General features: G+C 35.5%; 1 protein-coding gene across 1 annotated transcript in view; it reads left to right on the top strand.

The window, feature by feature from the left end:
• Positions 1–26,697, top strand: part of CPNE8 (copine 8) — an 86,119-nt gene that overhangs the window by 53,847 nt on the left and 5,575 nt on the right. The window contains exons 11-17 of the mRNA XM_010721137.3: positions 4,416–4,491; positions 9,685–9,738; positions 12,136–12,197; positions 22,191–22,237; positions 23,087–23,268; positions 24,113–24,240; positions 25,296–25,398. Coding sequence (XP_010719439.1) covers positions 4,416–4,491; positions 9,685–9,738; positions 12,136–12,197; positions 22,191–22,237; positions 23,087–23,268; positions 24,113–24,240; positions 25,296–25,398 — 652 coding nt within the window. The remainder of the gene's footprint in view (positions 1–4,415; positions 4,492–9,684; positions 9,739–12,135; positions 12,198–22,190; positions 22,238–23,086; positions 23,269–24,112; positions 24,241–25,295; positions 25,399–26,697) is intronic.

Below are 26,697 nucleotides of genomic sequence, written 5' to 3' on the forward strand. Positions count from 1 at the left end.
GCTGTGGAATTCAGGCAGTCATTAACCTCTTCTGTCCCAGCCACTGTGAAAGATTGTCAGCTTTTGCTTACCTCTCGTTCTGAATACCTGTTAAATGAGTATACTAAAAAAAAAAAGAAAAAGAAAAAAGGTGAAGAATATTATTTTCCATGTATTCCTTCTTACTCTAACCGTATGATTTTTTGCCTCTTGCTTTCCACCTTTTTTGAATTTAGAAGCATACAAAGCAATGACTTGTACACGTTAAATTCCTTAAAGATGAGACAGCACTCATCTCATGTAACTTCAGACAATTTAAAAATCAAGTTGCTAGATTGAGCTAATCATTTAAGCTATTTCAGTATCAAACCAGGCAAAATGGTATTCTGCATTCTGATTGAATCTGTCTCAATAGGAACAAATTGTCATTTGGTGATGCTTATGACTTACTAGTGATCATAGCAAGAACATTCATTATTAATTTAACTTTGAGTTAGCCAAATGGATCTGAAGTGAATCCTATTCAGGATGTTTAATTAGTCTATCAAGGTTTTGTACAATGCCACTGTTAAACAGGTTACATTAACTTTCATTTCTCATGGACTCTTTGTTAATTATCAGTTGATACAGTAGCTGATTACCCCACCAGACTGCCTATTTCTGCTCCAGACATGTGCAGTCCTAGGAAGAACAACCTTTGAAAGATCATCAGGGAGCCTGCTAGATAGCAAAGCAAGTTACATTGAATGTTGCAGGTTGTTCTGCAGTCGATAGAACAACCTTACCGTGCATATGCTTGATTTGTGATTTAGTGTTCTTTTGTTCAGCAGCCTTGAGTTAGAGAATTTTTTTCCATTTTTTTTTTTTCCACATCCTGTATCATCCATGCTTTGGGAAATGGCTCCGGAGTTGAGCTTGTTGCTGTGAAGTTCATGAATTACATTAGAAGTAGTTGTATGTTCTTAGCTCTCATTTATTTTCCAACATCACTTACAGTTTCTTGACTATTCAATTCTTGACTATTCTTGACGTAGAATTTGACTACAGTTTCTTGACTGGATCATCTTAACATTAACCTTCGTTTAAAAAATTTGCTTCTTTTTGTGTATTTTAGATGACCTAGCATTTCTAACTTAAATAATTTGTTTTTCCATGGTTTTAATCGAGCAATGCAAAAAAGTTTTATATGGACAGTTAACTGCACTGGATTCTATTTTTTATATTTTATACACCCCCAACAGAAATATTTGCAGTGCTGAGTTCTGATGTTGTTTATTTCTGAAAACATTTGGAAGATTCTGTATCAGGATACGTGGCACTGATACATATCTATGGCATAAAATCTTGAGTATTAAAGCAGTCTAATGGATGAAGAATGCAACTAATAGTTAAAAAAAAAATCTCTAGAGAATTCTTTTATTTTCTTTCACTTGATCTTGAGGAAATCATCTGAGAAGGAGTAACTCAGCTGCTCACAAATTCTGGTTAAGCAGTGTAATAGTGTAGATGTGCATTATTTGATGTACCATTATTTTATCAAGAAATACATGTTCCTGTAAACTCTTGCATTGGAGCAGCTCAATTGTACGTATGCAAAGTTTGAGAAGGAAACCTGGGATTTGAGGTGCTACCACCAATGAGGCAGATGGCTCTTCACTGAAATGTAGTAAGAATTTAGTGGGCATATCAGCTTTATCTGATTTACGAGCTGTGTGATCACAAGTGAAGGACATCAGCAATATTCGGGTGTTTTATTTCTTTCTGAAGGCTTTTTCAGTAACTTCAAAGAAATTGTTATCTTGCAGATGTGGTACAAAAGCCATTCCACAACCTTGGCTTCTACAGTCTGTTATACCGAATAAAATGCTGTTATTTTTTCCTGAAATTTAAAACAGTAAGTTATACCATGCTAACTTAGGGACTCCAAAACAATCCCTGAAGAATCTAACCACTGCAAGAGATAAGAATTTCTCTGAGAATCTGAACACTGTAAATCTCAGATCCCAGCTGCTTTCCCCTTCTTGACCTCCATCTCTGACCTCTTTCTCCAGCTGCTTAGTTGATTTTTAAATTGTTGGACTGACATCTTTCTCACTGACATATTTCTAGGGATGATTGACATTTTCTCCATTGTTTTTTCCTTTTAGATTATTAAAAAAAAAACCCAAAAGCTAATGACATTTCTGAATGTGATTTTCAGCACTTCAAAGCACCGTACCAGAAGTAGCAGTTTTAGTGATTTGGGATTCAAGTGATTGTTTGACATACTGAGAGTCTCTGGTTCAAAGTTCTGACATGCAGTTCATGGACAAAAGTGTCTAAGTCAAGGAATGTTTGGTGTTAGGAAGCCAAAGGTCTATCAAAGACAACTCCTTCTGGTTCTCAATTCAGAGAATTTTCAATAAGGAAATCTGTAAGGTGATGTGCAATCATGAATGTTGGGAGGGATCAATGTTGTATTTTTCTAAATGAGTTATACTTCCAGCAAAGGCAAATGTCCAGCAGGTACTCATCTTTCAGAGCCAGTCTACTGAAAGGTGTGCATCCATCTCGGTAGGGACTGCTCATGTCTAAGCTGATGGTCTTTTAAGAGCAGAGAGCTCAGGGACCACACCTTTTCAATAAGATTAGTTAGAGGAATTAAATCTTTCTGGCTCAGTTCTTACCAGTCTGTGTATATTGACACAAAGAAAAGGAAACCTTCCAGTATCTCATAGAATTAAGGAAATAGTAACTCATAAGCAGTACAGATTTCGAAGTATTTTTCCCAGAGAAAAATCTGAAATTGCTTATCCTCTGCTACAGCATATTCGTATGTAATCATTGAGCAGCTGCTTCATTTTCTGCTTTTAAAAAAATACCAGATGACTTGAAAATTAAAGATTGTTATTAAAAATTGCTATAAAAGGGAAGGGTTCATTTTTTAGCAAGGTGCATTTTTTCCAGAGCTGTGGTGACTCAAAATTAAATATATTTTATGTGCCGCAGTCTCTATAGCTCTCAAGTTCTATTGCTTCTATGCTGCCTTCTATCCCCCTGGTACAATAGTTGTCGCAATCCAGGGAGTGTTTAAAAAAAGGAGACAACATCTTTAAAATGTGTTTCTTAAGAAAAGTCTTTGTCTGTCTCAGAAGCAATTTTCCGGTCTCCAGAGTGGAAGGGGATTGTTTCATGACTCTGAATCAGAGTAGTCAGTAATAGCTTCACTATATATTATTTCTCAAGCCTTCTGCGGGATGCTTTAGTCGTTTCATTGGCATTGCCATGATGACTGAACCTTTTAATTGCATGGTTTACAGATATTTTTGAATTCCCACTGGTTTCAGATAGAGAGATTTTTAATTTTGTGTTTGTTTTGTCATTTTGTTATTAATAAAGTAAGAAATTTCATGTTGCTATGGATTGGTTCTATTTTTCCTTTTCTTGCACCACTCAGGAATATTTAAATTTGCTTTTAATATTTATAGGTTAATTAGAAATGCACTGTATTTCTTAAAAACAAGTTTTACAAGCAACAAAATCATACAGCTTTGACATTCTCATTTACCATTGAAGGAAAGATTAAAAGAATCGTTATTGTCATTATCACAGCTCACTGGTTGTGAAAGCAGAGTGTAGAGGAGGTACAGTGCTTTTCTTGGGAACAGCTGTGAAAACAGAGGGAGAGAGGATCAGGAGGGAATGGGAGTTGGATCAGCAGTGAGAAAAGTTCAGCCAGGAAGGGCAGAGCTGGGCACAGAACATCTCATGACAGCTGGAAGTTGTGTAGCAGGCCATTAGGCAGTCAGCTATGTGCTTGCTGCCCATTCCAGATGTTCCATTCACTCCAGTCTGGCAGCCATGTGGTTTCTGTGGTTCTGCTCCCTGACCCCAGAAGTCATTCACACTGGAGCATCATCCAGTGCTTTCCCTCTGGCCACCCTGCCCAAGGTGGTTACTTTACAGTGTGATCTCCCCTGGCTAAGAGCTGACAAAGCAGTTTTAAAAATGTGAGTGACAAAGCATGGAAATGTGGAGTTTATTCTTAGAATAGAAATAGTATTCAGAAAGGAAAAGCTTGTAACCACTGCTTTAGTATTAGAGCAAGATGCCAGTGGTGATCCAGTGAGAAAGTAGCGATAATATTTTATTGCTCTTTCTGTTTTCTTAGATTCTCCAGTGATCTGCCTCACATGAAAGCTTAATTTACAATTTAACCTTCATTGTGTAGCTAGGCTAAGCAGAAGCTATCAGAAAGATTTAACCTTATAAATCAAGTCTTCATTTTTATCACTAAAGACATAGCAAAGTGAAAATAGAATTTTTGAAGCAAATTTCATGTTTTGCCATTGCTGCTTTCTTGTGTGTTTGTTGATACTGGTTATTCTTCTCTTTTTTATAAATGCGTACTATATATTTAAAGTAGTAAATATTGTCTCTTTGTTTTTTTTATGTAGTCATGATTTTATTGGAGAATTCACAACAAGTTACAGAGAGTTATCGAGAGGGCAGTCTCAGTTCAACGTGTATGAGGTAGGTGTTCTGTTCACCTTCAGAAAATAAGTGAGAAAACTTCTAGTGTTCATGGTAAACTGGTTAAATCTGCACAGTGCTTGTCAAATTTAAAGCTTTGGGATTACTTCACATTTCTCCTTTTTTGAAGAAGAGCAGAAAATCTTAAAGTGTTGCTCCATAAATAGATTTAAGAGTTAGTAGGTATGTGTGCATGTATATATGTATATACTCTTGTTGCACTGGGCAACAAGAGTACTTCAGACTCAGATGACTGGGTTGTTAGACATAATCTGGAGCAAGTACTGAGTTGTAAACCATTTCTGCGTGTGCAATTTGTCATTTATTTCTTCTTTTACCAACTGTAACGTGTTGTAAGTTGGATGCTAGTTTCTCTTATCTAAATAAACAGCAATTCCTACTTTAGATGCAGAGACACATTCGACCTCCAGTGCAGACTCAAGAATTTTTAGAGCTTTTATGCTAGGATTACAAATGACAGTGAATTTACCTTCTTTGTTTGTTTGTTTGCCGTGGTCAGTTACCATCTTTGCTTAAAAATATACTTCTAATTTGCAGTTTGGGTTTCATTTATCTGCCAGCTGTTGGGATTGTCAAGCAGTTGTTAATTCAAGTACTTCTAACTGCTTATGACTTTCCCTTATATTGTAGGTAAATGTAGACCACATCTACAGTCACTGTCTTCTCAGGGCCCCATTGCCGAAATTGTACAGGTTTGTGTATTTCAAAGCTAGTAAATCCCTGATTCAGCACTTCTTTCCTAATTATGTCTGAGATTACTAAGACTTGGAAAACAGAATAGATTTTTTCTCCTTACCATTTCTGTCTAGCCATTTCTCTGAAGGCTTTTCAGCGTCCTCCATTTCACATATGCTCATAGGCAAAGTGGATGGATTGTGCCCAATGCTTTCTGTAACCTGAAGTGCTGAATCTGAAGGATTTCCTCTGTAGGCCTTTAGTAGACTGACTTTCAGAGATTTGCAATCTTTTTATGTTCACTGTTTTGTTGTCTTTGGTCAGTTTTATTCTCATTTTTACTGTCTTTCATTTATGAATATAAACATTCGTGCAACACAAGAAAACTCTTTAGGAAGGGCACAGTCTGTGCTGTGTTTATTGCTCCATGGTGGGTATATACTGGGGACAGAGAAACATCAGAAAATGCTGAGTGTGCTTCCATGACATGGAGTCATGAAGGACCCAAAGAACAGTGTTAAAGGTTGACTTTCTAATGTGCATTTTTTGCAGTTTCCAGGTGTATCTTTCTGATAATTTTGTAGCATATCCTTTATGAAGATTAACTAATTATAAAATATGAGATGTTTTATCCCTGTCATAGCTTATAAATACTGCTAACCACAAGAATGGTCCATTCTCTTTATGAGTTTTTAGTTTAGTTGTTTTCCTTTCTTTCATGTTGGAGAGTCTGTAGTCTCCACTCTCACGAACTTAGAAGATGTTTATATCAGCTGAGTAATGAATGTAACTCAGGAAGATGCCCCATCTGCCAGAATTCCTGAGGGAAATATAGGAAAGGCAACCATGCATCCTTCTGGAAATTGCCTTTATTTTGTCTCATTTTGTGGAGCCTTGATCATTTGATTAAACCTTAACTCATCCTCATACAATACATTGCTGTCATCTCACCACAGTAACACATCCTATTCCTGGGTCTGGTTGCCAGCACAATTATTCTTGTTAAAAATAGTCCTCTCATGGGAAATGTTGGTGAGCGTTCCTGTTCTCTAGAAGAGATGTGGTAGCATGAAATGAGTCAGCAAACCCTAGTCCACAGAGAAGAAGTATAGGAATTGAAGGAAAAAAAGGGCACTTAACATTTTTTATTTTTTTTTTCCCACTTACATTTGTGTTGTTTTGGAAGTGCCTGAAAGTATTTGTCGTCTTGTTTTTGGAGCTCTTTCCCGACTGAGACATTGACTTTGTCTATGATTCTTTTCTTGGTATTTCTTCAGTGGCTATATCCTTGGCCTCCATATGTCACCAAAAGCCACGCTTTTGATCTTACCCCTCCAGCTTTCCCAGGAGTAATTAGTATCTAAGGCTCCCATTGGTGCCATTCAAAAACAGGAATACTTTTTTTTGACCAGATCTCCTTTAGTGTAGTCTTGTTAGTATTGAGCATCTCCTCTTTCAACTTTGCAGCTACTTTGCCTTTAAATTAAAATACAGCTAATGCAGATACTTCCGTGTGATGCCACATGATGACTTGTAGGGTCAAATAGGCTGTTGTTGCTTTTAGGATGGTTCCATGACTAGCTGTCTCAAAGGCTGTTCTCTTGTTCCCTCTTTGTCCATTTTGATAGCAGAGGTTTTTCCTGCATTTAGAGTCTTGTGTGTCCAGGCAGGTGAAACTCATGAGCAGCCTGTCTGTAAGATTTTCTTGAATGCTGTCTTACTCCCATGATGAGAACTTTCTCATTTCTATTTCCCTCAAGAGTGCTTTAGAAGTAAAACAAACTTAATTTAACCATGGTCATGCTGATAGACTTCTTAATTTCAAGACCTCTTCTGTCCCTCAGCATAAATACTTGAGACTTTCCAGGTTGTAGGTACTCTTTTTGAAAGATTTAGGTTAGCTTCTCCATTTGCAGCATGATTTCCAGCATCAGGCAGTTTGCATCCTTAGTTTGTCTCAAAATTAAAATGTGTTATTTCTTCTCTATGGAAAGATAGCTTTGCTAATAATGAGAAGGCAAACTTGTGCAACTATAGGCTGTCTTTTTTATTGTTTTGTTGTTGTTTTTTCTATGTGGTATACAGATCTTTGTTATTCTTTAAGTCATCCTTTGGTCTTGTTCTATTGCCATTACACTTCAGTATTTTGTAATGTAGCATATTCCTTAAAATGCTGACATGGTTTGTGCAAGCACTAATGCAGAGTGGGGAAGGAGGGTGCTACAATTATGTGCTGCACTTCTATTTTGAAGAAGAGCACTGGTGCTGCTGTGCGAGATAGGATGAAGATAACTAAAGCAGTGTTCTTATTTAGATCCAGAATCAACCCTATAGAGTTACTGTAATTTGCTGGAGCTTTCTACAGTTTCACTGTGCACAGTACTGTCTGCTTTAATGTCCTCTCCTGTTGTATCACTGACATGATTCCTACCCTACCAGGAATATTCTGTCATAACTTCTTACAGTGATTTTGCAGTTTCTTAAATACACTATCAATATCTTACTCCCAGCAATAGCATACATTTTCTGAACAGCCAGTGTTTCCCTCCCCATATGACAATTCTATGTGCTTTCCCACTGCTTCGACATGATCAGTCTGTGCAATATCAGAACAAAGGAGACTGAACAAATTCTTTTTTAATTGTGTTACAGCTAGATTGCCTTGGGGCAGATACATTTTTGAGTGTTTTTGAATTAGAAATGTTGATATAACAAGCTCTCTTCTTTTTTAACACGTAAGAGCTCAAGTAGGTTCCTTGGTTGTTGCAGGGGTATAAAGCTTTTGGAGGCTAGGAAGTATTGTGATACAATTACCTGAAATTTGAGCAAAACTTACACAATTATTGTTACTGTGATAGTACCTGGAATTGTGAGAGAGAGAAGCTGTGATTTAATTCATCTTTGATCCCGAGAAGATGCCTTGTTTCCCATGGCATTTCAGTCCAAGCACTAGTGCATTTCCTAGCAATTCCTAAGATGCTGATTGTCAAGTTACGTGAAGCAGAAGATTCTCATGAATCTTCTATTGGGCACTTAGCAACGTATTTCCTTTCTATAGTTGTTAACTCAGGCCTGACCATTGGAAGTTGTGAATGTAGGACCATGGATCAGGCAGGCAGTTTGCTACCTCTGTCTTCCTGCTCTGGGCACTTGTCAGTAAGAGTCACCTTCCAGCTAAAATTCTGGTTCAACAAGCATTACTGCATTGCATCTGCATACAGATTTTAATTTGCAGCTCACCTGTCCAGCCCCTAGGAGGGGGATGGGTTATTTAGGATTTTTTAGGGTGACAGAGAGCACCTGTGTGTTACACAGTAAAAGGTTTGAAGAATACTCACCAGATAGCAGTGTGGCAAACTGAAAAAAGAGTCATTCTTATTTAGCCTGCTTGGGAAGATCTCCAATGATAGTTATCTCTTTCTGATTTGCATTTCACAGCTGTTCTATGTTGTGCAAGGAATGTAAGGTGATTTCATTTTGGTTGGGGGTGAATTTTAGGAAGAGGCTTTGCTACTTTTCCCGTTTTTCAGGAATTACTGTTGCAATATTTTTTAGCAATTAAGTAGCTGGGATTTCATTTGGGAATGCTTTAATTCCTTGTCATTCATGGAACACCTGTGCATAGTTTACAGTAGAACTTGGCAGTATTTTAGTTTTCCTGGATGTATAGGAAATAGCTGATCAACATAATTAACAAAATAATATTTTGCTTCCAATTCTGTGTGCAATAATGAACAGGAGTACATTTTTCTGTGCATTTAATGAAACTGTCTGAGACTTGCCTTCAGATATTGAGAGGGGAAACAATCTTTTTTTTAAATGTCTGCATTGGGAGATTGTATGAATGTGGATTCAAGATATTTAAGAGAATGATTTAATACTTTGTAGTCCAGTTCCGTGAACATTCTTGTGCACTGAGAATGCACTGTGTTTGCCAGTCAGGTGGTGGTCTATGCCAGATTTCATGAAATAAAATAGTTACAATAGTTTTGAGATTCTATGACCTTGGCCTTTCTTTCATTGCAATTGCTGTACCTGTCATTGCACCAAATACAAAAACTAGGGGTAGGACAACTCCCATTTTTAACAGATAACACTGTGAAGATGGAAGCAGATTAGATGAGAAGGTGCATTGTAAAATAAAGAAGTGATGACCCAGAGCACTGGAACGCTAGAATCAGGAGCACAGAAAAATGCAGAATTTTGTGTAAATTGAGAGCCACTGTGCACTCAGTGGTAATAAACACTCTCACCTCTGTTGTTTCAGTCCCATTTTTGTTGAATATCAGTAACAACACTGCCTTACTCAGCACTGTGAAAATAAATCACTGGTTTTGAAATCTGTGTATATCCCAGCCTTGAGGTGCATAAGTAGAAAGCACACTAAATAAATTTAGATTCTGCAGATTCTGTTTTGTGCACTGAAAATGTCTTAACAATTATCTTTGTGTTTAATAAAAAATGACTGTGCTTTAATACTTATGTCTGTGTTTCTAGGTAATAAATCCAAAGAAAAAAGGAAAAAAGAAAAAGTATATTAACTCTGGAACAGTAAGTAGATATAATTTATAATATTACTGAATACTTTTTCTCTTGAAATACAAAGTAGTTGACTTGACATATAACAGAGTTGGAATAGAACCATCTGTGAAAGCTACAACAATAAACTATTTACTGTACTACAACATTTATTTTCAGATGTTTGTTTTTGTTTTAAGTTGATAGAAGTTGTTTTTAAGTGTGCTGTTAAGTTGCCAATGATTTTAAAAATGAGTTATACCAAAGCTGCGGCAGATTCTTGAAATTATTTGATTGGACACTGTTAGATTTTGTCTGAAACATATTTGCATTTTCAAAAGTCAATTTTATGTTTAAATTTAACTGCTCACCTAGTATCAATAAAAACTACTAAGTCATACCTTTCATGCTAAAAAAGGAAGAGTCATAAATTTTTGTTGCCAACAGCTTTTTGTAAATCCATCTTGAAAATTCTGTTAAGGCTATTTTGGGATGAGAATTTAATGTCCTTTTATTCATATTCTGTTATGAACCATTTGTTAGCGACACAGATAATTCCCTTCAGCATTTTCACATCTTCTGTGTTCTGGCACCCATGATACTAAGAACATCTACAAGAAAATGAAGATAAATGTTGAAGAACTGTATACTGGAAAATCAAAACAGATTTTAGATATGTTCTTTTGCAAACACATTCAGCGTGGGGTTTTTTTTGTTTTTTTTTGTTTTTTTTGTTTTTTTGTTTTTTTTGTTTTTTTTGTTTTTTTGTTTTTTTGTTTTTGTTTTTTTAGTTTTTTTGTTTTTTTGTTTTTTTGTTTTTTTGTTTTTTTGTTTTTTTGTTTTTTTGTTTTTTTGTTTTTTTTGTTTTTTTTTGTTTTTTTTGTTTTTTTTGTTTTTTTTGTTTTTTTTGTTTTTTTGTTTTGTTTTGTTTTGTTTTTTGTTTTTTTTTGTTTTTGTTTTTTTTGGTTTTTTTTTGTTTTTGTTTTTTTTGTTTTTTTTTGTTTTTTTTTGGGTTTTTTTTTGCTCATGGAAAGTCCCAGTGAAGCCTGGAGGACTACTTTCACTCTGGACTATATAGCTTTGAAGAAACGATTTGTCTCTCATTCTTGTGTCTGTTCATCAGTAGGAAAACTATCACTTATTTTGTACTTCTATTTTAAAACATAAAAAGTAGTTTGTCTGTGAAAATTTACCTTGCCAGATCTGATTAATTAATTAAATTTATTTATTTATTTATTTTGCTAATTAAAGTATTGGAATAAATTTCTTTCAGGCTGTTTGTACTTGAAAGAACATTTTTTTACTCATGTTTGGGCAGACAGAATCAACTGTAGTTTTTTATTTTTTGTCTCAAATTAACAGGAAACTTACAACACGTGGTTCGGTGTTAGTAATTTTCTTTCCTTTTTTTCTTCTTTACTATTGTTTTTTTTATAATTGCTTTTATATTGATACCTTTTTGTCCCGTTTGCCCTTCTGTGTGTAGGCTCCCTTTAATCTTCTGTGAATAGTTGCCTTCCTGTATGTTTACCTATAGTTTTGTTTTTCCTTCTTTCTGTCATTCACCCAAGATATTTGGTGTCCTAACAGATTTTTCCAGTTCCAAACCATCTAAGATCATCATTCTCACTAATGGAAAGTTGCCTTCTGGAAAAAAAAAATTAGCAAAGTGGATGTAGGTCATCGATTGCTATCTCACTGCTATTTTAAAGAAATACACTGATAGAGTAGCCATTTCCACTCATTACTACTTAGGAGGTCATTTTAAGCTCAGAAATATGGACAGCATAATTTGTAAATAAAGCAAAAATAATATGGAGTGAAATCTTTGCCTCGTGAATCTATATGAAAATCTTCAATGCTAGATTTTTTCCACTTGATTTAAAATTTCTGCAACTTGAGCACTCAAAATGCCACACTTTAAGCTGCTGTTTATGTTTAGGACTCACGAAATTCCTGAATGATCAAAACTGATAGTGAAAAAATTTCTCATCTCCTCATTTTTCTGTATGTTCCACTTTAAATATTTTTCTGTATTCATACATATGTATGCGTATCAGTACCCAATACAACTGCTGATATGAGGTGAGAAATGGCATAAATAATAGCAGTCGAGTTCTTTAAACAGAACTGAAGTACTCAGTAAGTACTTCAAAAAGAATAAGCGTATGTTTGCCTGCCCTGGAAAGTGATCTTTCATCCATTATCTTTTACTTTAAAAAAAGAAAGAAACCACCCATACCAAAACAGACCAAAACAAAATAACCACCAAAAAAAATCGTAGCAGGCTTCCAAACTTGTTTCTTCCCTTTCAAAAACTGGTTTCTGAAACGGTTACATTTTTTTTTACCTCCAAAAACATTGTGGATGTGCCTCTACTTGTTTATTTGGGAAAAAAGTTCACATCTGTCTCTGTTTATTTGTTTTCAGGTTACACTGCTTTCCTTCCTCATTGAAACAGAAGTTTCATTCCTTGACTATATTAAAGGCGGGTATGTGATAGTCAACAAAGTTTTTCTCTTCACAATCTCATTGTAATTCACTAATAATTTGTATTTGTACATTGCATACGATGACTCTAGGTTATCACTGTAAGAACTGTATCTCTTCCTAATGCAGAGGCTGTGTTTTCTTAAGTTATTCATGTCATTTAAGTTATGGAACTTCATGTATATTGTTGGAATAGGTAATGGTACAAAAATAATGAGGTTGAGTAATGACTTCTGATCAACCAATGAAAATGGGATTAACTGAAAGGGAATTATGTATGTACTATTAAATTAGTAAGATGCTGTTTTATTTCTTTTGACTACACTGATCTTTGATTTATTTAAGATTGGCATTTATTTAGAGCCTTTCTCCATCAAAGGCATTTTTTCAATACTAATTATATGAAGTTTATAACACTTTCAATTTCTCATTTATTGTCATTCCGAAAGGGAAGAAGACAGAAGGAAATGCCTTACCCTAGAACATAGCTGGAAATAGGATCAAATTTCAGGAATTCTTGATTCTTAACCTCTGTACCAGAAAGTGATATTCTCTAAAAGAAAATGGAAATAATTTACTACACATTTCTAGGCACTTAATATAGATTTTTGATGCATACTGTCTATTTTTCTATAGCTATTTTAGGTCACTATTTACCTTTGGAGGAACAAATTGCCAGCTTTTTTTTTTTTCTGGCAGTCCTCAACCAGGCTTCAGCTGAAATAAAAAGATGTCTGTGTTGTGTTTTGCCATTAGCAATACACCGCTTCATCTTTGTTTCCAGTCGTGGTAATCCTATAGATGATAATGTGCTTAAGATTTATTCCTAACTCATGTATCACTGAAGTTTCTTCTGTTAAGATGAAGCCACCAGTTATATTGTAATTACAGAGAAACTGTCAGTAAGATGGCCATACTACCATTATTTTTAAGGTTTTTAGAAATACAGCTGGAAATTATACCTTATACCAAACTCATAACTGGTAGAGGGAATGGATCACTGCTAAGAAATGGTCAATATTGTTAACCTAAGTCATGTGCTGCAGCAGAGAGTAATTATTTTTTTTTCCTCTCTCAAGGAGTAACAAATTCTTTGATGTTTAAATTCTTCCAAAAAGTTAAATTTCAAAGCCGGGATATCCAAATTTACTGCTGTTTGTTCTCCATTTAATAAAATAAGTATTTTTACTAAGGGTCATACTAAGTCATAGTCTCTTACGTATATCAAAACACAGTGTCTTTTGGCTCATTAAGTTTAAATGCAATGAGAGCATTTTCGTGGATAGTACTTGCAAATGTGAATGCTTAAGATTTTAAGCATGGATGTAGATGTGTTCTCTTTAAAATTGTTACTCATATCTTTGGATAAATTTTTCTTCTTTTTCTTTTCTTTCTACTGGTCCATTCCAATCCAAACCACTTTATGATTTCATGAACAAGGCAAGCATGGCAGGCCAGAGGTGAACAGGTTCAGCTAAGAATCCAAAACTTCAGGGAAGTCTGTGGTGATGAGGAAAATCAAGATCTGGATAGATAGTCAAACCATAGATGAAGGTCAGGATCAGGTCCAGTGATTATCAGGTGGGCCTATGCTGAGAGTTCAAGGAGGTGAAGCCGTGAAGTCAATCTGTGGGCATAGCTGAGCTGGAGTTCTATGTTCCTCTAACGTCAACTCAGACTTAAAACTTAAATGTGACTCCTGTGCCCATGAGAGTGTGGTCACAGGGCTGAGATGAGGTTGGTTAGGGTCACTAAGGCTTTCTACTATCCTCAGAGTGCCTGCATTTTGTTCCTGGATGCTTTTGGACAAAGAAATTATCTAGGTCTTCTAGAGTGCAACCCTTACCCTCAGTTCAGTTATGTGGAAACACTTATGATGGAATGCTTATAATCTCTGTTTCCACTCTTCAGATCCTCCTGTTTCTCCTCAAAGTGGATTCAATTCATTTGTTGTTAGAATCTGTTAAGTTTCATATCTAAATTTGGACAGACAAGAAAAGAGTGCATACATGTGTAATCTTTTCAAATTGAGTTATCATATTTCCCACGGAGCTGTTTACAATGCCAGTTACATATCTGTATTCCATAGATGATTAATATAAATTCTGAATACAAATAGTACTTCTGTAATCTTATTGATATTTTGTGTTTTCTCTCTAAGTGCAAAGCAGAGAAGTCTTGCAATATTAATAATTACTAGTTTTGATGATTATCTCTCTTTTTTGATAAAAGAATAGAATATAATTCATGCTTAAAAGTCTGAGCATTAATCATAATCATTTAATTATTTTATCTAAATCTTGTTTAGTGATTCATACATCTGTTTCTAAGCACATGCCAGTGGAAACTCTGAAGGTTTTTTTAATAAAATGTTACCTTTTCTTCTAACACCTATAATTTTCTTCTTTGAAGACATAACCAGGAGACTGAGTTTCACAGCCATTTTCCTTAATCCTGTCTTTCTCTTACTTCATCTCATTTAATATTACTACACATCAGTTTCAGTACAGTTAACAAATTTTGGAGGAAGGGTGATGTGAAGTTTTCCTCATTTATCAGTCTGTTTTCCCAACAAGTATGTCCTCTATATTTTTTTTTGTTTTCCTTCTGTTTAGTTAGACAAGGGGAAGCAAACAGTGATTCTGCAGGAGGCACAATATTGGTTCTTCTATGAATGGATGCTTATGAAATATTTCATGTTCAGAACTTTATTGTAATTGATTTGAAGTGTCTAGAACGAATACTGATTTAAGGGAAAGCTTGACAGCGTTAATTTTAATTAATTTGGATTGCAGTATTGATTTGATTTGTATTTTGAATCTGCACATTTTTAATTAGAATTTTTCATTATAAATATAATTGGTGACTTTTTCAAAAAGCCATAAAAAATGACAGAAATTTGTTCATACGTTCTAATTTATTTTTATTTAATAACACTGAATTTTATAGTAGTATGGTAGGAAAGAGATGGATGTCTCTTTGCATCTGTTGTGCATCAAGTGATACCATCTTAGTTGCTAGCTTTTCCTTGTATCTTGATGCTTAATCACCTTTTACGACACTGACCTTCCTATGTTTGAGGTAGGGTACTTTGTGCTAAAAATTAATGTATATTTCAAAAGTGGTTTTCTCCTTCCACTTACTAGCATGTTTTCCTATAAAAATCACCTCCCAGTATATGAATAAGCCAGGAACGTGTGGGTTATTGCCTTGAAGAGGAATTCATTTGGAATTATCGTGGTTTGTAGGAATGACTGCTGAACACTTAACAGAGTATTTTATTTTATTTTGTGCATGTAGAATCAAAGAGTCACAAGATGGCATGAGTTGGAAGGGACCTCAAAGATCAACTTGTTAGACTGCCCGTGCCTTAGACCGGGTTATCCCCACCAGCTCAGGCTGTGCAGGGCCCCAGCCAACCGAGACCTGAACACCTCCAGGGTTGGGGCACCCACAGTTTCTCTTGGCAGCTGCACCAGTCCTCACTGCACTCTGAGTGACCCCCTTAGGGTCACTCAGACCTATCCTGAGTCTCCCCTCTTTTAGTTTTAAGCTATTCCCCTCGTCCTAACACTATCAAATTTTAATGTTGAGTAGTTGGCTCTGTCTTATCTGGAAATGAGACCAGGAGCCATAAAGCTGCAAGACTTCGTGGACAGAAAGAACATCTCTGTGCAAAACTTTCCATACTTTTCAGACTTTCTAGATATCTTAGAATAGTGTGTGGTACTTTAGGTGTTTGTAAATCATGAAAATTTCAGGAACAGTATCCTCTTTCAACCTACAAGTGTTAAGTCATCTTTTCTGTTCCAGATTAGTGGAAAAATAAGGGGAAATGTTTCTGCACCATTGTGTTAAAACTTGCCTTCATAAATACTTTCAGATACAAACATGTACATATTGTTTGGGTTGTAAGGGCTTTGGGCTTTCATTTTTAACTGAGCTATACTGAATCACTGAAGGTCACAAAAGGAAATTTAGAATTGCTATAATGACAGCTATTTTCATCCAACCAGTACATCATATGTAATGGCATACATATTTGATGCACTGAGCAAACTTAGTTGAAATATAGCTATGAAACAAGGGCTGTCATAGCTACGTACTGTAGAGACTTAACCACATGTATGTTGTATCCTTGGAGAATAATTAGGAGTAATAAAGCTGTATCGGAGGAGGATCTTGTGAAAGTTTTACGAGGAAAATGCTGTTTTGATGCTGCATTTGCAAGGAGGAGATTAAAAAAAAAATACTGTTGTTGGAGGCTTTTTACAATAAATACCATAGACGATACAGCCCCTTGTTAGTGTTAGTTTCTCCACTAGATTCAGTTATAGATTGCTGCACAGTAAGTGATTCTCAAACCTCCACCAATTGCCCCCTGCTTTCAGACCAGCTGTTTTTCACTCTGAAGATGCAGAGGAAATTCATTCTTTCTTCCAGTATGCTGCTTAAAAAAAACCTCACACTGTCAAACCTGGTCAACAGCTACATCCAGGTTTAGCTTGTTCCTGCATGTCTATCAATTTGATTGAAAGAAGATAGTTTTACCTTGCTCTCCCAAAGTCACAAACTGTCTGCTCTGTGGTGAAGGTTACTGCTGCTGGTAAGATGCTTTTCTAACTGATAGCAATGATATAGGGTGAGCTCACCCTGAGAAGTCATGTCTTCCTCTAGCAGCTTTGAGTCCACAAGGCATGTTGCTGTGCTTGGATGTTCTATCTGAGCCCTCCCCTGAGTCAGGACACTCAGTGACCCAGCCTGCCTAGCCAGACGGCAGCGTTCTGGCAGCTTTTATACACAGCTTTGTGACCTTACAACCTCACTTGAAGCCGTGGGTGTCACAAGCTTCTCATCGAGCTCCATGGGGAATGTGCATCTGGGAAAGCAGAAAAACAACCTCAGCAAATGAATTTCCTGATCAGAAAAACCTTACTTTTGAAAAATCTGGGGAACTAGAAATATTAAAAAGAAAAAAAAAGACAAAAAAATCCTTAGAACCCTTAGCCTTAAGTACTTTGTCGCTTCTGTTTCTCTGGGCCTTCTTGCCTCTCCCGGTAGGAAATTCTGCTAGTCTTTCTGTTCTCTGTTCTTTAAGTATTTCATAGAATCATTTGAGTTGGAAGAGAACTTGAAAGATCATCTAGTCCAACTCCTCTACAATGAACAGGGCACATACAGCTAGATCAGGTTGCTCAGAGTGGGGTCTAGCCTGGTCTTGAATGTCTCCAGGGATGGGGCATCCACCACCTCTCTGGGCAGCCTGTTCCAGTGCCTCGGAAAACAAATCAAAGCACAACTTAGTGCAGCAAGCTTCACTACCAGCCACATCCAGAACAGGCCACCTCCTCCCCTGCCTCCATCCAGCTCTGCATCTTACAAAGCCCATGCTGCCCAGCCAGCCCAGGACTGGGGACAGCTATCAGGTAGGCCCTGCCTTTAGCCCTTTGCCCAGAACTGTGCTGACAAACACACTGTAGAAAACTTTTACCCTCATTGTAAAAACCTTTTTCCTTATATCCAATTTTGTAGTTTGGAGTTGAATTCAGAAACTTGATAATTTTTGAGTGCTTACTACATACACTACTTTTTCAGCCTTGGGTTTTTAAATTATTAGTATTATTTTATTTTGATACTTTATAGATCAAACAGCAATAGGTATAATGGTTTTGTCCTTATACAAAATTGTGCATTCTGTAATTGAATAATGTTGTACATCATTGTGCCTAAACAGAGAGTGTGGCTTTAACATAAATTTCAGCATAGTTAGATTGCTGTAAGTTTTCTGTGGTTTTTAAATATATAATTATTTTCTTGCATATTGGAATTTTCTGTCGCTTAGTACTGTGCAGATTCTGTGCTTCTCTGAACTAAAATCTAACCTACGTTATGCAACTAGGTTTGGAAAAGTCCCTGTATGTGAGGTATTTGGATTCCATATTGCATCTTAAGTGCGTTACTGTGGCATTTTGAAGTATTAGAGGTACATACAGGAATTACAGTAAAACATTCATCTGTTGCTCTGTAAAAGAGATGTTTTGCTTTTCAGGATTTCCTAGGTATGGATATTTACCTTACGCTTGCTTTGTGTGTTGAGAACCTCTGTTTTTCTTTCACATTCGGTCTTGCATTGAAGTATGATTCTAGCTTAGTGACTGGTTTATTTATTTTCTGATGCTCTACATACGGGTAGGACACAAATCATACTGTTTATTTTTTGTGTGTGTAATTTTGAGCACTGTTCAGAAAATGACTTTCTTGCTGTTTAGAGTAACGCTATATGTCCCTTCTTGAGAGCATTCAGTTAATCCTGAAAACACCCCAGATTTCATTTACAGTTTTCACATGAATGCTTCCTTAGTTTTCCTCAGCATCATAACAAACTGCTCTGTGTGTAAAAGTCTAAAGATTGTCTACCAGTTTGTTTATTTTCACCTGAGTTAAGCACAAAGGTAGTTCGGCATATCCCTCTTTATTAATCCTTATGCAGGTAGGTGATTTTAGTGCTGTGTTTTTTCATAGTTCAGATACAGCTCTAAGCATTGAGGACTTTTGTATAAACGAGCAGTAAAGGATCTTAAATAAAGCTTCCGTTTTCTTGGCATGTTTTAAAATATAGGTTATTTAATCATGCATCTAAGTTTGTCTTGAAGACTGTGATTTCAGATGCTTTTTAAAATTTTAGGCATCCATACTGAATTAGTGATTTTTTTTCAGCTATTGTCCCTTACATAAGTCAAAGATTTTATGTTACTGTTGATGAATATGTCATTAATATGTTAATAACAACAGTAACCTAACAATGGATAGAACCTAAAAGTTATTCTGTTGAAAAGAAATTAAACATGGTAGAAATAAAAACAGGGCAGTTGTCTGAGTTGTCAGATATATTCATTACTTTTAATTTGTTTCCAGAATAACATGTATTACTGTGAAAGCATTTCTTAAAATATCATTCAGATTAATTTTCTAGTCATCTTACTTGACTTCCAGATTAGTTGTGTCTGATGTTTCCACAACACACAGCTTCTAAATTAGCCTTCCCAAATTAGGTTTTTTTTTTTTAATTATGGACAGGTTTTTTTTTCAGTCCTGAGGAGCAGTGAGGAAATTAATACCTTTTCAAATTAATCTTTCACACAAAATACGTGTTCACATTAGTGCAGCAGCTTTTAGAAATATTTTCTGCTGTGGTACTTATTTGAAGTTAAATTGTTTGAACTTCAGATACTCAGTTTTCTGCTCAAAAAAAGATTTAATTGCATTTTGCTAATTTTGAATACAAGGGTTGATATTCATTTCATACCTTTCTGTAGTTTGTCATTCCTTTTGCTGTAGGACATTAGAGCCTTGTGTGACCTAGTTTCCCATGTCTCTTTTCCACAAGATCATACTTAGAGGGGCATTTCAAGTATATTATATATGTATGTATAAAACGGTCATTGAAAACACAGGGCAATCACAGTGCATGTTTGTTCTAAATGAGTTTATTCCAGCTTCCCCAGTCCCCATGTAAGGCATGAATAATACTGTGTGGTTATGAGTCCATAATACAATGTGACATTTGCATTAAGAGTGGGATCCAGTTGCCTGAAAATGGCATTTAATGCCGTTTTAGATTCCTCCAATCTTCCATGGTGTAGTGAGTACACTAGAGGTTATAAAATAACATTAGAAACTTGTTGGAAACTGAATTCTAATCTGTGTATGCATCTGTGTAACTGTTGTAAGATTAAGTAAGTGATTTAACTTCTGTTGTAGAAAGGTAGACATCTGCTTTGATCTTATTTTATGCCATGATTTTTACGGTTGACAAATTGGCACATGCAGTAATAAACGTACTCTTCTTCTTAGAGAAAAACTGTAGTCCAGATTATTGTGGATGGTAAATGGGTGATGGATTTTTCTAGTTTAACAGCTGAATTTCTCTTATCTAGAGCAATATGCATTTAACACAGACATATCAGGTTTCTGAAACTGCTGTTGTCAGTCAGTACTTTTAGTTACATTAAATGTGATTTTGTTTTGTAATTAGATGTATTTCAGATATTTTTTCTTTTGTTAGCCATTTTCCTTTTGAAGTTTTTTTTTTTACTTTGCTTTCTCATTTCTGTTGTACATTCAGAGTGTGCATAACTGTTTCTTCTTACAAGTTGGGTAAGGATAACTGATGCAGAAAATGAGTTTACAAACAAGTGTTGCTGCTTACGCCGGGGAAGAATTGTTTGAAGTTTTTCCCAGTTATATGTTCTTCATCCAGCTGAAGGATTTCTGTTCTTGGTGTGCAGTCATGTAATGGTTTTAAGAGTTTTGTTTTAGTCTTCAAACACTGCACCACAGTAAAGCTCTTAAAATCTAAGTATAGGGAGATGACTGTCCAAAACCAGCTTTGTTTAGCAGTGCTAGTAAGGACTCTAAACAAAAAACTAGAGATAGTACTGTATTAGCCTTTTGCTGTTGGTTGATTTTCCTATCTTGTTAATGCCTGAGGAAGACAGCTGTACTGCACACAGTAGTGATGGTGACAAAAACTAGCTGACATGCACTTCTTACAATGTTTATTCTTGTAACTAACTGATGGTGTAGAAGTACGTTTTGGCTAATATACTACAATGACTAACATTCAGATACCAACCAAACAAAATCTGACTTTTCATACCATTAACAATAGTGTATTTTGGATGAAAGTGCATAAAGCAGAATGCAGAATTACTAGCGGGATGCATACCTTATGAACCCTAGGTCTCAGAACTCTTCAGTCTGTAGTAGCTTTCACTGTTCTTCATTCAGGTCCATTTTTGATGCATTTTTAGACATATTCAGGGCTGACAGCGCTCCAGGAAACCACAAGGCTCTTCTTAATACTGTGGTTGTTGGTGAGGTTTTGCTGCCTTTTAGAGATGGTGTCCACTCATGCCTAGCTTAGTTTGTGTAGGCCTTAGTCAGTGTGAAAAAATGATTCCATGTGATTTTTTGTGTGAACCTAGATTTTCATGTCATAATAGCATTTTCTCTGGGTGATAAGGTTATTTGAGCAGTAAATCTACTGTAAGGTCAGGTGTCAGGTCTTGATATTTGATCTAAGTGTGCATGAGTTAAATTTGTACAACAACTTTCAAAGAGCTGTAATCTTTGTCAGTTTGGTCAATAAGTTCACAGTGGTGCACAGGGAGAGGCAGAAATTTGAAGGACTGTGTAAAAGACTTGGTCTGAGTAAAAAGTCAGTTTTTGGCTTCATCCAAACTCTTCTTCCTGATTAGAGTCTTACCAGTACAAAGATTATCTCCAGAATGACAGTATTTTGTGCTGAAGGAAGTTACGGAATAGGATTGCATTAACTGGATTGTCACTCCATAAGTCCATTAGTGACTACTTTTTCTGACAATAATGGTATGGTGACAACTGATTCATGCACAATAATGACTTTACTTAGCTACTGCTTAAATTGCTAGTTTTTATATTCACGTTCCCAGATTTTACTTTTATCTTCCACAATTTTTCTTGATAGTAAAGGAAAGTACTCCTAAAAGTATTAAATTAAAATTCTTGAAGTATTATGTTCCCATGAATGATATCTCCTGCCAAAAACTTTGCTGTCTACTCCAAAGATTTTATGTACAGCATGATTTCAAATGCATTCTGACTGAAGACATGGTTTTTGTGTTAAGAGCAGATCAGGAAAACCCTTATTGTCTTGTCAATTTCTTTCTTCTTTCCTTGTCAAAGGAAAAGTCAATATTACTGTTGAAAATAATAATACAAGGAGATCATAATAATCTAAATGTAGAATTGGGATTTTTCATAAGCAATGAAAAAGAAGGGATGGAATAAAGTAAATGTTTTCAGTGTGTTCATGAAATGGTATTTTCAATGTGTATTACCTGAATTAGAAAGTCAGTTTTCTATATTTTGTCCAAAAACTTTACCATATATCTTGTTTATTTTTCACATAGCAGTAAAGCTAGTAGTAAGAGCTGTATTTGTTCATTTTACAGAACGCAAATCAACTTCACAGTAGCTATTGACTTCACAGCCTCAAATGGTAAGAATAAAAATAAGCTTCTATATTCTTGTGCTATGTTCACTTTTAAAAAACTTTTAAAACACTTACTTTTAAAACACTTACTTTTAAAACACTTACTTTTAAAACACTTACTTTTAAAACACTTACTTTTAAAACACTTACTTTTAAAACACTTTTTAGAAGTGTTTATGTATGTGTACTATGTCAGGATTCCGCTTAACTACTTTGTGTTACGAATTATTTGTATACCTGGCACCACCTGAAGTCAGCTGAGCAACAGCAGACTAGAAACCAATTCCTGTCCAGAAAAGCTGGACAAACAGAGCAGATAGAAATTTTCTATTAAAAAAAATACATATTGAATTACATAAATAGGAGCAACTTGCAATTGTTTTCATACTTTCTAATTTTTTTGTGTGTCCATTTATTATTGCTGTGAGCAAATCAGCTAAATTGGAAGACTCCATTGAGAGGTACGAAACAAAAGAGTCTCAAGTAGAGTGAGGCTGAAGAATGGTAAAACAGGAAAGTTTTAATTCTCCTGCAGAATTGTTTTCAGAATCTCGTAATATATTAATAAATTTCATGATAGGAGTGTGTATCACATTACAAAAGTGACGCAAATACTCAATTGAAGTGAAATCTCTTGCTATCATTTCATTGGTGAAAAAGCTTATAGGTCCTACTATTAACCTATTAAAGATGTACTAAGAATGTTGCATTTTTACCTGTTTTAACCACAATTACATATGTAGGAAATAGGTTTGTTTCCTTTTCAATTTCTTCTTTCCTAGATTTCTGTCATTTTAAGAGAGAAAATCTGGGAGTGATTCAGTTGTAAAGTAAACCTGACTCTTACTTCAACAGGTAACCCTTCACAACCTACTTCACTGCACTATATGAATCCCTATCAGCTGAATGCATATGGCATGGCACTGAAAGCAGTAGGTGAAATTATTCAGGACTATGATAGTGATAAAATGTTCCCAGCTCTAGGTTTTGGAGCTAGACTGCCTCCAGATGGAAGAGTATCACATGAATTTGCACTGGTAAGCAAATATATAAAAATTTATTTAAATTTCTTTACCACAACCTAATCTGGGGGAGGAAGTCTTGTCTTAAGTAGTTAATAGGAAAAGTAATTACAGAAAATGTTCTAATTCTTAGGTCTAAAAGACTCATTTCAAAATTTCTCGTCATAGTGAAGTTATTGACAGACATCCAGAGTCAAGATAATAATAAAGAAACCAAAAATAGTAATAAAGAAACCTCATCAATAGCAGCATGAGAAACAGATGTTTGAGATAGTTCAGTTTGAAGCTAATCTTACCTTGATATGTAATTGAATCATGACCCAATTTTTTTGAATTATTGTTATTGTTCTCTGTAACCTGTCTTTTACAGGCTGCTAGTTTGGGGTGTCTAGAGGTAACTTAGTGGAGTATAGGATGAGGTTTCAGGAATAAATCTGAGATTTTGTACACATGCCAGTTAAATTACAAAACTAAAATCTAACTGGAAATTATTGAGTCAGAACTGTGCTCCTAAGTGTGACTCTAGTTTATCATTTGCCCTGTAATTTGTACCTTAAATGCACACTGAGAAACGCTTTTTACTGTTCAATGTAAGGACTGCTTAATTCCATTTAAGATGGTATTTATGTCAGTGATCCAGACAGTGTACAGTACAAGGCTGCAAAAACTTCTTCCCTAGGCAGCTAACAGTCAGAACCAACCATGGCACTTACAGTGGGTACTGGTAGCAAACTTTGAATAAATGCTTAAATTCTGGGGTCGCTCCCATTTAAAAATGTGCACTGGATAGTATTCACTAAAATGCATCATTTCTGCTTCATAACTATTTTAGAGATTAATCCCTTGTTACTTTCTTTAGAATGGAAACCCTCAAAATCCATACTGCCATGGCATTGATGGTGTAATGGAGGCATATTATAGAAGTCTAAAATCAGTTCAACTTTATGGACCAACAAACTTTGCCCCTGTAATTAATCATGTAGCCAGGTAAGCATAACAAATACTTTGCAGACACTTTTTATTTTCAGTACAGCTATTGCACTATTAATGATCAAAAGTTACATGATGCTAAAACGTAGAAAAAGGTATTTACAATGTGGATTTTTTTTCTCATTCTAACAGGATTGACTTATACTTGTTAGTAGATCTGAATACTGTGTGCTAGTATTGTGCATTTAATTCCAGTCCCTACTACTTGTGTACAAACAAGTGTTCAACAAGTTGATGGACTCTGGGGCTTTTCTACCCATCTGTATCTAGGGAATGGCTTTCTGTGAGTTGTAGATTCCATTTCACTCATGCCCTTCCAAGCTCTTGCAAATGTTGTTATTATAGCATCTTATTTATAGGCAGCACTCACTTGCAAATTTACTGTTACAATTTTCTGAGTAAAATCATGAGCATCATTAGAACATACCCTATCCAGTGACCAGTGAGGTAATGAATATTCTGTACTTGAGCATACGTATCATAGTATTTATTTTTTCTCTGCTCTCAACGCTACTCATGACAACTTCTATTAGGAAGTTCTGCTTAACCTTCACAACACTAAGAGCCTTTTTGAAGGCAGTGACTAGACTTGTTTCAGTCAAATAAAAAAGTAAGTGGAAAAGCATGCTCCATGCAAAAAAAGTTCTTCACCAACTGTGTAGGACAGTAGGAGCAAACAAACTCTAGACTTGGTTTCTGATATACAGGCTGTAGAATTCAATGGAACTGTTGCAGACTCACTATCTCTCAGAACTTTTCAAATCTTCAAGAGCTGCTTATTTTCAAAGAACGGTTGCTTCTTGTGGCCTTTGACTGAGGCAAGACTGGAATGGTGTTGGTTGTGTTTTGTCTTATACTCAGGTATAGCACAGGGAGAAGCTTGAGTCTCGAGAATATACCAGTGTATCACAGTGTACAGTGGGTCATGCTATCACAATTAATTATTTGGAATTGTCCTCCATCAAATTTAAAAAATACAGCTCCTTCTCATGTGAATTGTTCTTATATAAAGGTTTGTTTTACTATCGCAATATTCTTTTTTTCCCCCCTAGATATGCTGCTTCAGTTAAAGATGGCTCCCAGTATTTTGTTCTTCTCATTATTACAGATGGAGTTATTTCAGATATGGCTCAGACGAAAGAATCCATAGTGAATGTAAGTTTTGCTGAAAATGCTGAAATATAAAATATCTTTCTAGTCTGTAAGAAGTAAACTGAATCTATCACTATCTTAGGTATTAAATTAGTTTCATAAATTAACCATTCTTTCCAAACAGCGAAAAAAATTATTACGCATGAAGATGAGAAGAAATTAAAAGCTGTATCTCAGCTTAATTACTGTTTGATGGGAAGTCTCTTCTAACACTGAATGTTCATAAAACTTCTGTCATCTGCTTCTTGACTCTTCCTCCTTCATACACTCCCACTATGCAGTATTTCATGATGAACTGTGATGAACTTTATCCATCTAATAATTGCAGACAGCTTTGATTTTTGTTTTTTCCTCACCTTCTAAAAACTGCTCCAAATTGTCTGGTCCCAAATGCCAAGCATAACTGTCAGCTAATTTCCTTTTAAATAGTTGCCCTGAATTTTATAAATCAAGATTTTTTCCTCAAGTTCTTTTAAATTATTATTTAAAACATTATTTTAAATGTTTTTTCTCTTTGAAACTGCCATGCTTTTAAGTAATGCTGTGCACTACAAACTGTTCTTCTGTCCCTGGGAAATGTCAGATGAAAGTCCGACAAAAAACTCATTCAGAGTTTGAGAAGGCCTGTTCCAATAGTTTTGAATGCACCACAGTGAATGTGTCATGTCAAAACAAAAGTTATGGAATTAGGTGGCATACTTTTGAAGGCCCACTTTCACTGCTTCCTGTAGCGAGCTACAGTACCATTCCAGTTTGTAAAATGCACAGGAGAATATTACTGAAATGTTCTGTCTCTCACTGGAAAGCAGGATGTCCTCAAGTTCTAGCCAGCAGCATATGGACAGAGTCTGCATGTCAGTGAGCTCTGTGAATCCACGTGATAAATTTTTACAACAGCTAGTGTTTGAAGGTACAGGTTTACTTCCTTTCCAATATTAAAATAGGATAAAGCCACTCTCACTTTTAAAGGGGATAAACAAACTTTTCATCTTACAAGCTCATCCTCTTGTCTAGCTTAGAAGTTTGGAATAGAGCCCTTTTTTAGGTGTCAGAAAGACTCCATGGGGAAGAAAGAGCAACTTTTGATTTAACTCCCCTTCAATTCCAAGTCCATATGGAGGGTGAGTATGAGACCAGCAAGTTCATCTGGTTGTTACTTCGTAAGATTAACTATTTGGTCACTAAGAAATACAGAGAACCCTTGTTTTGAGAAGTAATTAATTTTTAGGAGTAATAGCTGATGTTCTGCAAATGTCTGGAGGTACAGAAAATGTGTTGTTTGCCTAGAATGAGCAAAAGTTC

Source organism: Meleagris gallopavo, chromosome 1, assembly GCF_000146605.3.
Source record: "Meleagris gallopavo isolate NT-WF06-2002-E0010 breed Aviagen turkey brand Nicholas breeding stock chromosome 1, Turkey_5.1, whole genome shotgun sequence".
NCBI lineage: Eukaryota > Metazoa > Chordata > Aves > Galliformes > Phasianidae > Meleagris > Meleagris gallopavo.